The sequence below is a fragment of the Plecotus auritus genome (assembly GCF_963455305.1).
Source record: "Plecotus auritus genome assembly, chromosome: 7".
Taxonomy (NCBI): Eukaryota; Metazoa; Chordata; class Mammalia; order Chiroptera; family Vespertilionidae; genus Plecotus; species Plecotus auritus.
Window position 1 is genome coordinate 54,766,773 of NC_137774.1, and position 13,044 is coordinate 54,779,816.

Sequence of the window (13,044 nt, forward strand, 5' to 3'; positions counted from 1 at the left end):
CCACATTGTATGTCCTGTCTCAGACAGGGGGGTGCAGGTCATGCAAAGGGAGCTGGGCAGACACTGGGAAAGAGGCGCTCGCAGGCCCTCAGGTGCTGAGGGTGGGGGTCACTCTGAGAATAAGGCTGTTTACTCCAAGGCCTGCACCACCATTTTACAGAAGAGGAAAGTGAGGCCTAGACTGGCACCTTGGTGAAGCGAAGCATGTCCTCCAAGGTTCTGGACTCCCGGCCCTCCTTGGATTTGAGCCTGAGGCCGTCCCTAGGGCAGGAAGCAGAAGGGGAGACCATTGTCGCGGCCTGCGGCTCCCTCCCACTCCCGCCCCCAGGCTCCCACAACAGGCTGCAGGAGGCCTCACGCCTGAGGGTTCTCCCCCTCACAGAGGCGGGCCTTGCCCTTGGACACTGAAGAGGCCCCAGGAGGAACTCCTCTGGGTGGGGATTGGGGTGGGGTCACCACTCACTGGGGTCTCCTCTGAGGGTCTCTGAAATACTTCTGGGCAAACGCCAGCATCGTGTGTGGTGGGGGAGCCAGGCCATCCTCCCCATGACCAGCCGAGCCAGTCCTGATGGGGGAACCCTGCAGGGGGCAGGAGCTAGAAGGGCCTGTCCAACCACCTCCCCCCCATCCGCCATCCCCGTCAAACCTGACTCAACTCAACCCCAGGTGAATGCGCCCAGATTGCCTCAGGTTGCTCCCCCCAACACCCCCTCGACCAGGTCACAGCCACCACGTGCCCAGTGGGCCCCATCCCCTGACCCACTTGGCCATGCCCCACCACCAGGCGAACCCCTGCCCAGGGTTGGTCTCTCCAGATGCCTGGTTGAGCTGGCCTTGCCTTTACAACTTAGCTTCACCCCACTCCACCTCTCACTAACACCACCCCCATGCGCAACCCTGCCTCCCATGGCCCAGTCCTGCCACACGGGCCTGGTTGCAGTCCTTCTGCTGACCCCACCCTTCTCTACCCCATCTGGCCACATCTCCAACATCGCTGGCCACATGCCACAGATCACTGTCGGGCTAGCCCCACCCCCTTCTCCCCACCCAGGACTGGCCAACACCATAGGCCGACCTTGTTCCCATCCACCTCCAGTCAGATGACCCCCTGCGGCCTCTACCCAGTTGGCCTGGCCCACTGGCCTCACCTCTCTCCTGCGGCCCACCTCCCATGCAGCAGCCGTGGAGGCCACAGCGGCAGCCACGGCAGCGGCACGACCACGGCTGGGCTCTGTGGGCAGCTGCAAGAAGTCGGGGGCAGCCACAGGCTGCACCAGCTCGGAAGGGAAGCGCCCCACGCGCCCGTGGATGGTCCCGAGCCTCCAGCCTAGGGGGCAGGGAAGGAGTCTGAGGCGAGCAGGGCATCCCCTCCTGGGACTGAGGGGCTCTCAGGATACTCCTTCAAGCTCCTGGTGGAGGGGACTGGGCTTGGGAAGGGAGGGCATTCCCTCGGGGGAAGTGGGGCAGCATATGTGGCACAGAAGGATCCACCACAAACGGAAACGCCAATGCCCACAGAGACCCTTCCGCCAGATCGGCGGGCGAAGGGCTGGGCCGGTGGCCTGGGAGGCCTGGGTCACTGGGAGGCCTGGCCAGGCCAGAGCACTCAGGCCCTGAGGACCATCCTGCCTGGTGGTGCGAGTGCAGGAAGCCGGGAAGCTGTGTGGGCTCTGCGGTTTGGAGCACTGAAGCTGGGCAGGAGACCCCGGAACCCACCGAAGTCAGGGCCTCTCCGCTGCAGCTCCTCCAGATACACCACCTTCTTGCGGACGACACAGCCGGCACTGTAGCCTGCGGCCGGGCATACGTCAGCAACTGCCAGGGAGGCCCCTTGCCTGGACTCCCCGCTAGTGCCCACCCCACCCCAAGGCACCGACCCAGGCGGGGCGGCTCGGGCGGCTGCAGGTGGATGATGTCGCCCTTGTGGAAGGCCAGCAGCGACGGGTCCTCAGGCAGGAAGTTCCTCACAGCAACCACATAGTCCGAGTCCTGGGTGGCCAGGGGCAGGGTGAGGCCACAGGCCCTTTCCCGCCGCCCAGAGGCCAGGGCCACTCCCCTGCCCCCCCACGCACAAGCGTTCCTCCCCACTTCATCAGAGAACATTTCTAAGTGAAAGAGGGAGGGGCACCGGGTAGAAGGTTCCAGGGCCAGAGGCCCGGGCCTGAAGAAGGCAGATGGTGCTGCAGCACAGGTACATGCCGTCCCCGCGCCCCCGCCATGGTGTCCCACTACGGCCTGCGGCGTGGTCGGGCCTGAGGAGTGGCCTGCGCTTGGCCTGGGCCACTCATGGGGCACTGCCATTGCCGGGAGCCGTGGTGGCACAGTCGCCAGGAGGGTGAGGAGCACAGTGGCTGTGGAGCTCAGAGGAGGCGCCCTGCTGAGGAGCAGGCAGAGGCAAAAGGGCAATCCAGCGAGAGGCGGAGCCGCGCCACGGCCCGAAGGCCACAGAAGTCGGTAACTCAGCCACTGACCACCACATGCCCCTGCTTCCCAGGCGGGGTGGCTGGGGTGGGGTGGAGAGCCTGCCCTGGGCCTCAGCTCCTGGCGGGGGCTCCGTGGGAGGACCCTGACCTTCTTCAGCTCCAGGATGAAGTCGTCCACCAGGGTCTTGACCTGCTGAGCGCGGGCTGAGAAGAGGATGACCTTCTCACTGGCCAGGTTGAACTCCAGCATATTCCGGGAGGGGATGGTCACAAACAGGATATCCGCAAAGCTGGGGACAGGAGCTCACGTGAGGGCAGGGTGTGTGGCCAGAGGGACGCCTGTGCCACCGGCCCCGCGGCCCAGGAGCTTCCCCAGCCTCCCTCCCTGTCACTCCGTGGCGGCAGCTCCCGCCCACTGCCCACAGCACCGCAGCCCCATCCCTCCCACTCTGCTCTCCCTTCCGTCCTCCTCCCTCCCTCCCTCCCTCCCTCCCTCCCTCCCTCCCTCCCTCCCTCCCTCCCTCCTACCGTCTTCCTCCCTCCCTCCCTCCCTCCCTCCCTCCCTCTCTTCCTTCCTTCCTTCCTTCCGTCCTCTCTTGGTCCAATCTCCACATAAACTGAATGATCGCCATCTTTCAAGGCGAGGCGCGTGGATGCTGCTGGTGGGCCAGCCCCTTCCCGTCCTGAGCTGTCAGGACCTGGGCCCCGGGCAGGGAGGAGAGGACACGGCAGACCTCTCACTGGGCCCCTCCCCTCCCCTTCCAGGCGCATGGGCATGTGGCTGTGGACCACACCATGAGCTCCATGGGGCAGGGCTGGGTGTGGTCTTGGGGGCCAGGATGGCCTGGCGGGTTCCCAGCTCATCTACTTCCTAGCTGTGTGCCTGAGCCAAGCACCTCTCTCGCTGAGCTCAGGTCCCCGTCTCTAAAATGGGCTAGATTCAAGGGCTGGGCAACATGTTGGTGCTCAGTAACAGGCTGTGGAGCGACAGTGAGGAAATGCTGAGGCCAGTCTGTGCCCCAGTGTCCAGGGAGCCCTGTTTTCACCCGCTGCCAGCACCTGTACGTGCGCAGGACACGCAGCTGCCCACTGGCCTCCCGGTTGCTCCTGGCCATCTGCAGGAGCTTGATGCCCGTGTGGGACACAGCTAGGATCTGCACGCCTGTGCCCACGCTGCCCTAGGTGAGGACAAGGGCACGTCAGCTTTGTCCTGAGCCCGGGGGCTGGGCAGGGGTGGGGCAGGCTGGCAGTGGCTCGCACCGTGGCAGGGAAGAGGCGGGAGAAGTAGACCTCCCAGCTGTCGCGTGCGGTGTTGACCACAGCCCGCTTCACACTCTCCGTCACCAGGGGCCTCTGTGTGTCCAGCTGGTTCTGGGCTGAGGGATGCAGGTGGGTCAGGACCCTCCCCCACCCCCTGTAGGCCCCACTGCAGGGAGGGAGCCGGACTCAGCAAAGGCAGGCTCTCAGTGCCGACTGGGAAGCCAAGGATTCGAGGCCAACAGATGGCCCAGGCCCCCCAGCCGGTCAGGCAGAGCTGACCTCAGACTTGTCACCTGGCCATGGGAGAGCCCAGCAGCTGAGCAAGGAGGGGTGTCTGGGAGGTGAGTGGGGCGGGGCGCATCCCTCCCCGGCGCCCTGAGGTACCAAACAGGGCCTTCATCTTGAGCCTCTCATCCTCGGAGATGCGCAGGCAGGCCTCGGAGAGTGTGTCATGCAGGATCTGCGGGAATGAGCTGAACTGGAATGCAGGCGGCCCGAGGGATTTCCCCAACTGGGAGCCCAGGCTGGACTGTTCTAGGACGAGCGGGGGTTCCATGTGTGTAGCTGTGGGGTCCTCTGGGTAAATTACATCCCACTCACAAAGACACTCTCCTTTCTCCTTCCCTCCAAGTCATGCCACCCCTCCTGGCCTTGGTGTCCTTATCTATACAATGGGTCTATCTAGCTGAGACAAACCACGAGCCTGGTTAGATGGGATTGTGGGCTTGTGACCCTAACCGTGGGAATCGGGGTGCAGTAGAACAGCTTCCCATCCACACCCTGGTCAAGGAGCCCAACTCTGAGTGCAGAAGCAGAATTTGAAGACAGCTAGTCCACGTGCCCATTGCCCTGCTGAGTGCACTAAGGCAGAAAGGGACGAGAGGCCCTCACCTGCCGGAACAGGAGGTCTAGTTGCACGGGGTGGCTGTAGCTGTCCTTCGGGTAAAACACCTGTGGGGGTGGGGCTTCCGTGAGGACCTCCAAAGGCCCCTCACTTTGTTTCACACCTGGATCCGCCCCCAGATGCAGCCCCGCTCTAGAGCAGCGGCAGGTGCCTAGCTCAGCTCCAACCTGGTCTGGTTCTCCAACCTGGGTGGCCCTCTGCCCCTAATCAGCCCCTCCCCTGCTCCCGGCACCTCTTTGCGCAGGAAGATCTGCCAGGGGGTGTCCTGGTAGCCATAAAAACTGGGGTTGGGGAGGCGGTGCAGCTGCGTCTGCACTGGATCCTCGGCGGGCTCCAGCGACCTTGAGGGCAGTGCTGGAGAGCACAGCAATCGCAGACATGAGGGGAGGCAGGGCTGGCTAAGGGTTGGGGTAGAGTGGCATCCCACACCCTTGGCCACAGACACACCTGCTCACACGCATGCAGAACACTGCTACTACCAGACCCTCCCTCCAGCACATACTAGTAAACAGGCACCTAGTGTGTGCGGGCCTGTGCCAGGGGCTGAGGGTGTCGCATGAACAGGAGAGGCAAGACGCGTGCCTTGACTTTAGGGTCTCCTAACAAATGTGGGTGAGACAGACACTTTGAAATGACAAAACCCTTAGTGCTAGGAGCTATGAGGTGGAAATAAAACTGGTGATTTAGGGAAGGTCTGAGGGTCCTTCAGTCCAGGTGGGCTGGCAGATCTCTCTGAGGAGGTGACAGTGGAGACCTCAGTAAGAAGAAGGGGCAGGCAGGCGAAGATCTTTTGGGGAAGAGCACTCAGGCAGGAGCGGCAAGGGCAAGGACGAGGCAGGAGTGAGCCTGGTGTGCCCCAGGAACACCGAGGGACAGAGAGCCCAGGGCAGGTGGGAGGAGGCAAGGCTGGGGAGGGGGCAGATCTCATGTCAGGGAGGAGATGGAGTTTCTCCCAGGAGCCACTGGAGCGGTTGCCAGGAACTCGGTATGAGTCGATTTATATCTCATAAGGTCACTGTGGCTACGCGAGGCAAACGATGTAGAGGTTAGGGCCCCAATTGTGATGTCAGAAGGCCTGGATTTAGATCCCTGGTCTAACACCTTTAAGCTGTGTGATCTTGGCAAGTCATTTAACCTCTCTGTGCATCTGTTTCCCCATCTGTAACACCTGTAGATACGGATGGTATTGTGTCCAGGGTGTAGTGATGATTGAATAAGGCCAGGGTGGGCCTGGCCTGAAATCAGTGTTATTTAAGTGCTGACCTAATTGTACAAATGTCCACACAGTAGGTCCACATGGGCTCAGGACATGGACACGCATGCCATGGACATGCAAGACACACACCTGTGCTCACACAGACTTACTTATACACGTGGACACCTGCCCTCTTGTCCCTCCCTTCCTCCCTCTCTCCTGGCTCCTCACCTGGAGTGGGTCGCATGGATGGCCTTGGTGCGCTGGTCACTGGCTTCACCAGGGCCACGGCCTCCCTGGGCACCTGCCCCACCCCAAAGAGAGTGCTCAGGGGGCACAGGGCCGAGAAGGAAGCAGCAGTGGGGCCAGGCCTTTTAGGGGCAGCTCGTTTCTGAGGCTCCCTGGAGGCCCCACTGTTTTCCATTCTGCCTGGGCACGGCCAGACTCTGCCCCTCACCTGCGTGCCAGGTGCTGCTGCCACCTGGCTCATCTGCCCCTTCAGGATCATCAGGGCTTCCTCGTGGGGGTCTGGCCGCTTCACAAACATCCTCCCGCAGTCTTTCCTGGGGGGATGGGCACTGAGTTCCTCTTCCCATCACAAGCCCCTAGAGTAAGGACCCTCTTCCTCCACCCCCGTCACTGTCAGTGAGAACCCAGAGTGGTTCTCCCAGTGCAGCCTAGAAGGCAGCCTGGGCCGCCCTCTGTGGGAGAGGGGCATCTGCATAAACAGACTCCTCCCCTCACACTGCTGGGCACCAGGCCCAGGGAGGAGGCAGCTGCCTGCAGGCTGGGGCAGAGCTGACCTGAGGGCCTTGGGCTGCCCACCCTGGGGCGGCTGCTGGTACTGCCTGACGATGTTCTTGATCTGCTGCGTGGGCTGCGGGAAGTGCTCAGAGTTGAGTGTGGAGTACCGGACCAGCTCGGGGCAGGGCAAAGCTGTGGGCCAGGGGGCAGAGTGAGACACACCTCCCAGTCCATCCTGGGAGGCCTCCCCACAAGCCCAGCATTGACAGGACACTCACTGGTTTCTGGAGAAGACCGATCCTGAGCTAGAATGGGGGCAGCCACAGGTTTGGTGGGGGGCCTGGGGGCCTTGGCCAGAGGGGTGGGGGTTAAGGGCTTCGGAGTGGAGCGCAAGAGCACAGGCTTGGCTGGAGGTCCAGTGCCCACGAGCTTTGGACGTGCCTCGGGGGCTTGGGGCTTCTGCAGAGAGCAGGGTGTGAGGTGAACTTCCTGGGACACACCAGCTTGCTCTCTGGGGCCCGTGTAGGCCCAGGACGGTGTGGGGTCCAGGCTCAGTGAGGTGCGAGGATGCCCTGGGCAGGCCAGGCTCACCTCCAGGTGAAAGGGCCTTGGGGCAGGACTCAGGGGCTGCTGCTGGAGGGCCATGGCCTGCAGGGTCATCTCTCTGGCCTGAGGAGAGGTGGGGGTGTAAACAGGCAGGCCCGCTCTGGGCACCCCCCTTCCCAGGTCCCTCGCACGCACCAGCAGCACGGCCTGTTTGTGGATGAAAGCTTGCTGCAGAGCCAATGTGGAGGCGTCCAGGGCTGGGACTTCGGGGAGCCGGGCAGAGGGCACAGATCCCAAGGGGTGGGTGGTAAGGGAAATGGGAATTTCCTACCACCTCCCCCCTTGCCTACCCTCCACCCTGCCCATGGCTGCCTCCATGTTAGCATGGGAGGGAGACAGGAGAACCAGCGGGCCCCAGCCTTGCCCAACCCTAGAACCAACCTTGGGGCAAGTACTGACTTGGCTTTGGCTCTGGGGGTCTCTTGGGAGTGTCTTCAGTGCTGCTACTGCCACTGCCACCAGGCTGGCCTCCCCCTTTCATGCGATAGGCAATGGCTGTCGGCTTCTCCAGGTCCTGGAGGCAGCAGGTGGCTCGAGTGGCTGCCTCAGTGCTGGCCTCCCACGGTGCCAAGGCAACGGGCACCTGACACCAGCCTCCTCCTCCATCCCAGGGCCTCCCACTGGCCAAGCGTTGCTGTATACCCAGCCTCTGCCCTCACACACTCACTCAGTCCTCCCACCACCTTGCAAGCTCCCAAGTGACCCCCCCTTTCATGGAGGAGTAAAATGAGGCTCAAAGAGGGGTATGCCCTGCTCAGCACTACACATCATGCCCTGAGGGGCTCCTGGGAGTTCTCAGAGTGAGCAGGGTGCCTGAGGGGGCTGGATCCCACAGGACACGGGAGGTCTGAGCCTCTATCCAGGGGTGTCTCTGGCCAAGAGGACACCCTCCTCCTTTGCTGGGTCCCCATGGCCCAGGCTGTGTCCCCTGTGGATGTGTATGACTGGGTATGTGCATGCCATGCCTGCTGACTGCAAACACCCCAGTCATCCCTACCGCATCCCCGCAGGACAGCACGGGGTCGAAGAGGCTGTCCAGGTAGCCGTCCAGGCCCTTGTGGGACACAGCAGACTCTCCAGGGCTGTCCAGGCCTGGCAGAGGGGCACATCACGTTCTCTTCTGCTGATGCGCCCCCCCCCCCACACACAGCCCCAGGGCCCTCCCCACCAGAGACAGCGGTCCTGCTGGTCGACCTGGGCAGGTTGTTGTACCTCTCTGGGCCTCAGTCTCCCCATCTGTACTGTCCTCATTGTGGCTGCAGTACCCATTGGAGTCAGCCACATTGGGCATGTGCCCCTGTGGTTGGGGCCTAGTAGGCGTGTCCTCATCTGAGTCCCAGCTGTTCCCAAACACCCTGTGGGTAAGGGGAACATGGAGCATCTGACCCCCAGAGAGACCCATGGCCTCCCAGACCACCCCCACCCCACCCCCACCCCACTCCCACCCAATCTCTGCACAGGACTCCGGAATTGAATGACTGTCTCCTTAAAGGCGGGACCCTTTGGTCAGCCCCACCTCCATGAGAACCTTGATGCTTAAGTCCAGAACTGTCTCTCAGCAGCCAGAGGGGCAGTCTTGTGCTGTGAGGGCCCAGGTAGCCACCTACGCTCTCGGGCCTCCTCTGCCGGCCACGGGCCCTTCTGCACCCACAATGAAGTAGGACTTCTGTCGTGGGAAGTCCCTGAGCAACTCCAGGTCTGACACCAGGTCTAGCACGTAGTCGTGGCCTGCCAGCTCTGCCCACTGGGCCCCATTCTTCACAGCCACCGTCCAGCCCCGCCAGCCGTCTGCCAGCCCCCTGGGGACAGCATATGAAGGGACATGAAGGAGGAACGAAGCCAAGAGATACCACTTGGGGAGATTCTGGGATAGGACTGGACCCCAAGCATGCCCAGAGGGGACCCTGGGGGCTTTGGAGAGTCTGGCCTCCTGCCCCTCCCTCCCTTCTTCCCAGGTGCACTGGTGAGCTGAGCTGGGCAGGGCGTGCAGGAGCTGACCTGTGCCTCAGGATGTCTCCAGCCAGCTCCTCCCCCGTGCTCCAGGAGTGTACCGGGCAGGAGAACTGGTCACCTGAACAGGAACAGGCGCCAGCTCAGCCTGGGAGGTGGGCAACTGGTCCTCTCTGCTGCTTCCTGCCTACTTCCTCAGGCCCCTCACTCTTGCGCAGAGTCCTGGGTCTGTTCTTTTCTGGCCTGGCTCCTCTCCCACATTCCAGGTCCACCCCACATGCACACCAAGACCTCCTTCCATGGCCACGCCCAGCCCCCCCCCCACCCCCCAGCTTCTCCTGGCCCAGGGCAGAGGCCTGAAGGAGGGGAGGCAGTGGGGCGGGGAGGGCAGCTCACCGTTGAAGCAGCCCACATCCAAAGCCATGCTGGCCTTCTCCTGTGCTGCTGTCCACTCGAGTTGGGTTGGAGGGAAGGTGCGGGCAGCCCCAGGGCCCTGCTGCTGGGCCCGGCCCATGGCCTGCATGAGGCGATGCTGACACACGGCCTGGAAGCCATTCCGCCCATAATCAGAAACAAACCTGGCAGATGGGAGTTAGAGCCAGGATGAGAGGAGCTGAAGCTAGCCCAGGTCGGGGAGGATTCTGCAGCCAGTTTAAGGGAGGCCCAGGCTAGCCCAGAGCTTTAAAGTGAGAAGGAAAAGGCCCAGGTTAGCCCAGAGCTCCCAGGCTAGGCTACAAAAGAAGGGTACCAGGCTGGCCCCGAAGTATTCCAAACCAGTAGTTATGCAGCCAAAGAGGTTCCAGGACGGCCCACCTATGCTCATCAGAGCAGCATGTCACTGACGGGTGGGGTCTGCAGCTCTGTGGGCAGGAAAGGGACTCCGAGGGGCACTCCCCCACTTTTACCCAGACCCCAGCTGCACCCACCCTGAGCCTGCTGCCAGGTTCTCACCCATCCTGAGACGGCTGTGGCGTTTCAACCTGGCCCAGGACCCCTGAGCAGACTCCTGCCGGCGGCACGCATTCCGCATGCCTGGCTCGCTCCACTCCCAGCCGCTGGGGGGCCTGGCCAGGAGCCGTGGTAGAGCGAGTCCATAGTGGCCACAAGAGGGAACCTAGAGCTGTGCCCACAGGAAGCCCTGGACAGGCAGTGGCCCTGTCCCATCGCCACAGGTCCATACACTGACCAGTGAGCTGCCCACCCCTGCATGTGGCCCCTGCCCCTCTGCACACTCTGAGCTCACAGCCCCCCAGAAGGCGGTCTGGTTGCCACCACTAGTTTATAGGTAAGGGAAGAGGTTCAGAGAGGAGCTATGAGCACTTTTCCTTGCCAACCATCCTGACCCCCCGGTGGGTGACATTGACCCTCCTCCTCTGGAGGCTAACAAGGTCTCTCCTCACACAGCACTCACCCCACGCTCCTCTGTCCTAAGCATTCCACGTTATCCTCACAGAGCCTATGAAGTCGTATTCTTATCATCCTTGCTTTACACTGAAGAAATGGAGCTCAGCGAGGTGAAGTAACTTGCCCCAGGTTACACAGCTCTGATATGGTTGAGCTGGGACTTGACACAGACTGTCAGAGTCTATACTTCTAATCACCTCACTACATCCCGATGATGTGAGAGGTCAGTGCCTCAATTCCAAATACTCCCCACACCCTGGTTTTGCCACCCACTGTGCCCTGAAAGTCCTTTATCCAATCTCACTTGACTCCTACCTTACACAGTAAGTCCAGATTCCACGCACAAAGACCTCACTCCTGGCCTGACCTTTAACATCGCACCCCCAGCCCTGTGCAGCATCCCTATCCCATCCCAGCGCCACCCCATTTCACTCACTTGAGCAGGTACTTGTTGAGGCGTGAGGAAGGTGCAAAGCCACTGAGGCAGGCAGCCAGCAAGAGCCAGCCCCGCTCGGCATTGTGGGTCCTGGAGTTGCGCCACACCTGGTTGGCCAGTTGTGCCAGGATCTCATCCCGGAGTTCGGGCACTGCCAGCCCTTTCTGCACAATGTAGTTCCCGAAGACATGCTCCTGGGCACCGTGCAGGTGGGGGTCACCCATGAAACGCAAGACCTGGGCCACAGACACTCTCCTGGGTCTTGGAACCTTGCTCCTGCCGGGTTCCCACCCCCATGCATTCCTTTCACGTCATTCCCGTGCCCCCTGCCCATGTAAAGTCCCCCATCCTATATAATAAAGAGAGGAACATGCTAATTATCCGTTATGCCCTGAGGCGTAACGACCTACCGCATAATGACCGGATCACGGATCTGCAGGAGGGTGGGGCAGCGAACTACAAGCATGCAGCGGAGAGCTACAGGAGGGGGCAGGGTAGCAAGCCATGGTGGGGGCGGGGGAGCTACAGGAGGGCAGGGCAGCGGGTGGAGAACTACAGGAGGGCGGCAGTGACCTACTGGTGCACAGATTCGTGCGCGGGGCTACTAGTTACAATATAGTAACTATATCCTACACCAAATGACCAGGCAGTACACTCCAGCCATGGGAAAAAGTCAGGATCCAACATCCATGCTTGCTTTCTCTCCTGCTTATGAACCTTCTATAGCTCCCATACAGTCCCATCCCTGCCCAGCACCCCTGGCCTCCAACTTCATTCAGACTCCAGAGGGGCCATATATCCAACCACATCCCTCCCATGGAAGCATATTCCTTGGCTCCATCGGCCTTGGGATAATATCTGAGCTCCATACCCCTCTTGCCTGTGCTCTCCGGAGTCTCTGTTCTAACCACATGGATTTCCTCTTCTCTCTGTGCCTCCTCCACAGCTGGGAGAGTCTGACTCTTCCTCTGACTCTAGCTCAAATGCCCCTCCTCCAGCAAGCTCTCAGCCCATGCCCAGGGCTGGAGTAGGGGCCCTGTCTGGCCTTTCCAGCCTCCATGCCTCCCTGTGCATGCTGGTAGTCACTAGCCAGATGTGCCGTGCCTCCTCTTTCAGACTAGGGAGCCCTTGAGGAGAGAACCCTGAGCTGTTCTTGTCCCTGGGAACATCCTTGTTGCCAGGAAGATGGCTGGGAGAAGAAAAGCCCCAGTCCCCAGATCTCCATGCAGAGGGTTGGCCAGACCCCTGACAGAAACCTCTCCTCCAAGGAAGAGGCCTTGGCTCGGGGCTTCGGCTAGGGGATGGGTCAGGAGGATGAGAGCCCCAGGGCCTGCCCTCAAGTGCAGGAGCTACGGATCCCAAGGTGGCCCAGACAGACCCATACCAGCTTGAAGATGCTCACGGCTTCCGTGTGGTGCTCTACTGGCAGCCCAGTGAGGGGCATCCTCAGGGGCACCGTCAGCATCCCGAAGGCAGGTTCCTGGGGGCACAGGCAGACACATGGGCACAGAGCCAGCACTGACAGCACATCTGGGTTCATTGCTCTGTGCCAGGTGAGAGCACAAATGCCCAGAAGGCAAGAGCCCCTGTTCCCAATGTGCAGATGGGGAAACTGAGGCTTGGAGGGGGCAGACACCAGCCCTCAGCAAGTCAGTGGTAGAGACAGTCTGAGCCCCATCTAGGCCCTTTCTGAGAGATAATGAGCTGTGGCTCCACTGACTGTTACATTTCTGACATCTTTCCAGACTGGTTGGCAAACGGCCACTTCCCAAGCCCCTGGGGCCTCCCCTGCTATCCAGGCCCCCCGTGGGCCCCAGGCTGCTCCTGACCCAGCAACTGTAGGGAGAGCTCGTACCCGACCCTCAGGGCACGGGCAGGAGCCACCCTGGGCTGAGGACAGTATCAATTCTAATTGATCTGTGCCCATTGGCTGGGCTGCTTGGGTCATACCAGCCCTTACCTTGAAGTGGCACCGGACAAACTTGGCCATAGGGTAGTTGTTGATATCCAGGGGCAGTGTGACACGGGGCTCAGCCTGGAGCCGGGGAGTCCGAACAGGGGCCACCCGGGGCATCTGGGCTGGCCTAAGGCCTGTGGAGGGAAGAAAGCATGAGGTGCCTGG

General features: G+C 61.6%; 1 protein-coding gene across 1 annotated transcript in view; it reads right to left on the minus strand.

Moving 5' to 3' along the window:
- Positions 1–13,044, minus strand: part of MYO15A (myosin XVA) — a gene marked incomplete at its 5' end in the record, with an annotated part of 60,147 nt that overhangs the window by 18,038 nt on the left and 29,065 nt on the right. Inside the window, 26 exons of the mRNA XM_080677396.1 lie at positions 189–261; positions 464–579; positions 1,149–1,327; positions 1,717–1,791; positions 1,878–1,989; positions 2,572–2,713; positions 3,483–3,601; positions 3,684–3,799; positions 4,068–4,143; positions 4,575–4,634; positions 4,820–4,941; positions 6,014–6,086; positions 6,240–6,345; positions 6,586–6,718; positions 6,805–6,985; positions 7,118–7,195; positions 7,268–7,335; positions 7,532–7,646; positions 8,130–8,224; positions 8,327–8,487; positions 8,740–8,931; positions 9,131–9,203; positions 9,479–9,660; positions 10,923–11,158; positions 12,307–12,402; positions 12,883–13,013. Of these exons, the coding sequence (XP_080533522.1) occupies positions 189–261; positions 464–579; positions 1,149–1,327; positions 1,717–1,791; positions 1,878–1,989; positions 2,572–2,713; positions 3,483–3,601; positions 3,684–3,799; positions 4,068–4,143; positions 4,575–4,634; positions 4,820–4,941; positions 6,014–6,086; positions 6,240–6,345; positions 6,586–6,718; positions 6,805–6,985; positions 7,118–7,195; positions 7,268–7,335; positions 7,532–7,646; positions 8,130–8,224; positions 8,327–8,487; positions 8,740–8,931; positions 9,131–9,203; positions 9,479–9,660; positions 10,923–11,158; positions 12,307–12,402; positions 12,883–13,013 (3,110 nt within the window). The remainder of the gene's footprint in view (positions 1–188; positions 262–463; positions 580–1,148; positions 1,328–1,716; positions 1,792–1,877; positions 1,990–2,571; positions 2,714–3,482; positions 3,602–3,683; positions 3,800–4,067; positions 4,144–4,574; positions 4,635–4,819; positions 4,942–6,013; positions 6,087–6,239; positions 6,346–6,585; positions 6,719–6,804; positions 6,986–7,117; positions 7,196–7,267; positions 7,336–7,531; positions 7,647–8,129; positions 8,225–8,326; positions 8,488–8,739; positions 8,932–9,130; positions 9,204–9,478; positions 9,661–10,922; positions 11,159–12,306; positions 12,403–12,882; positions 13,014–13,044) is intronic.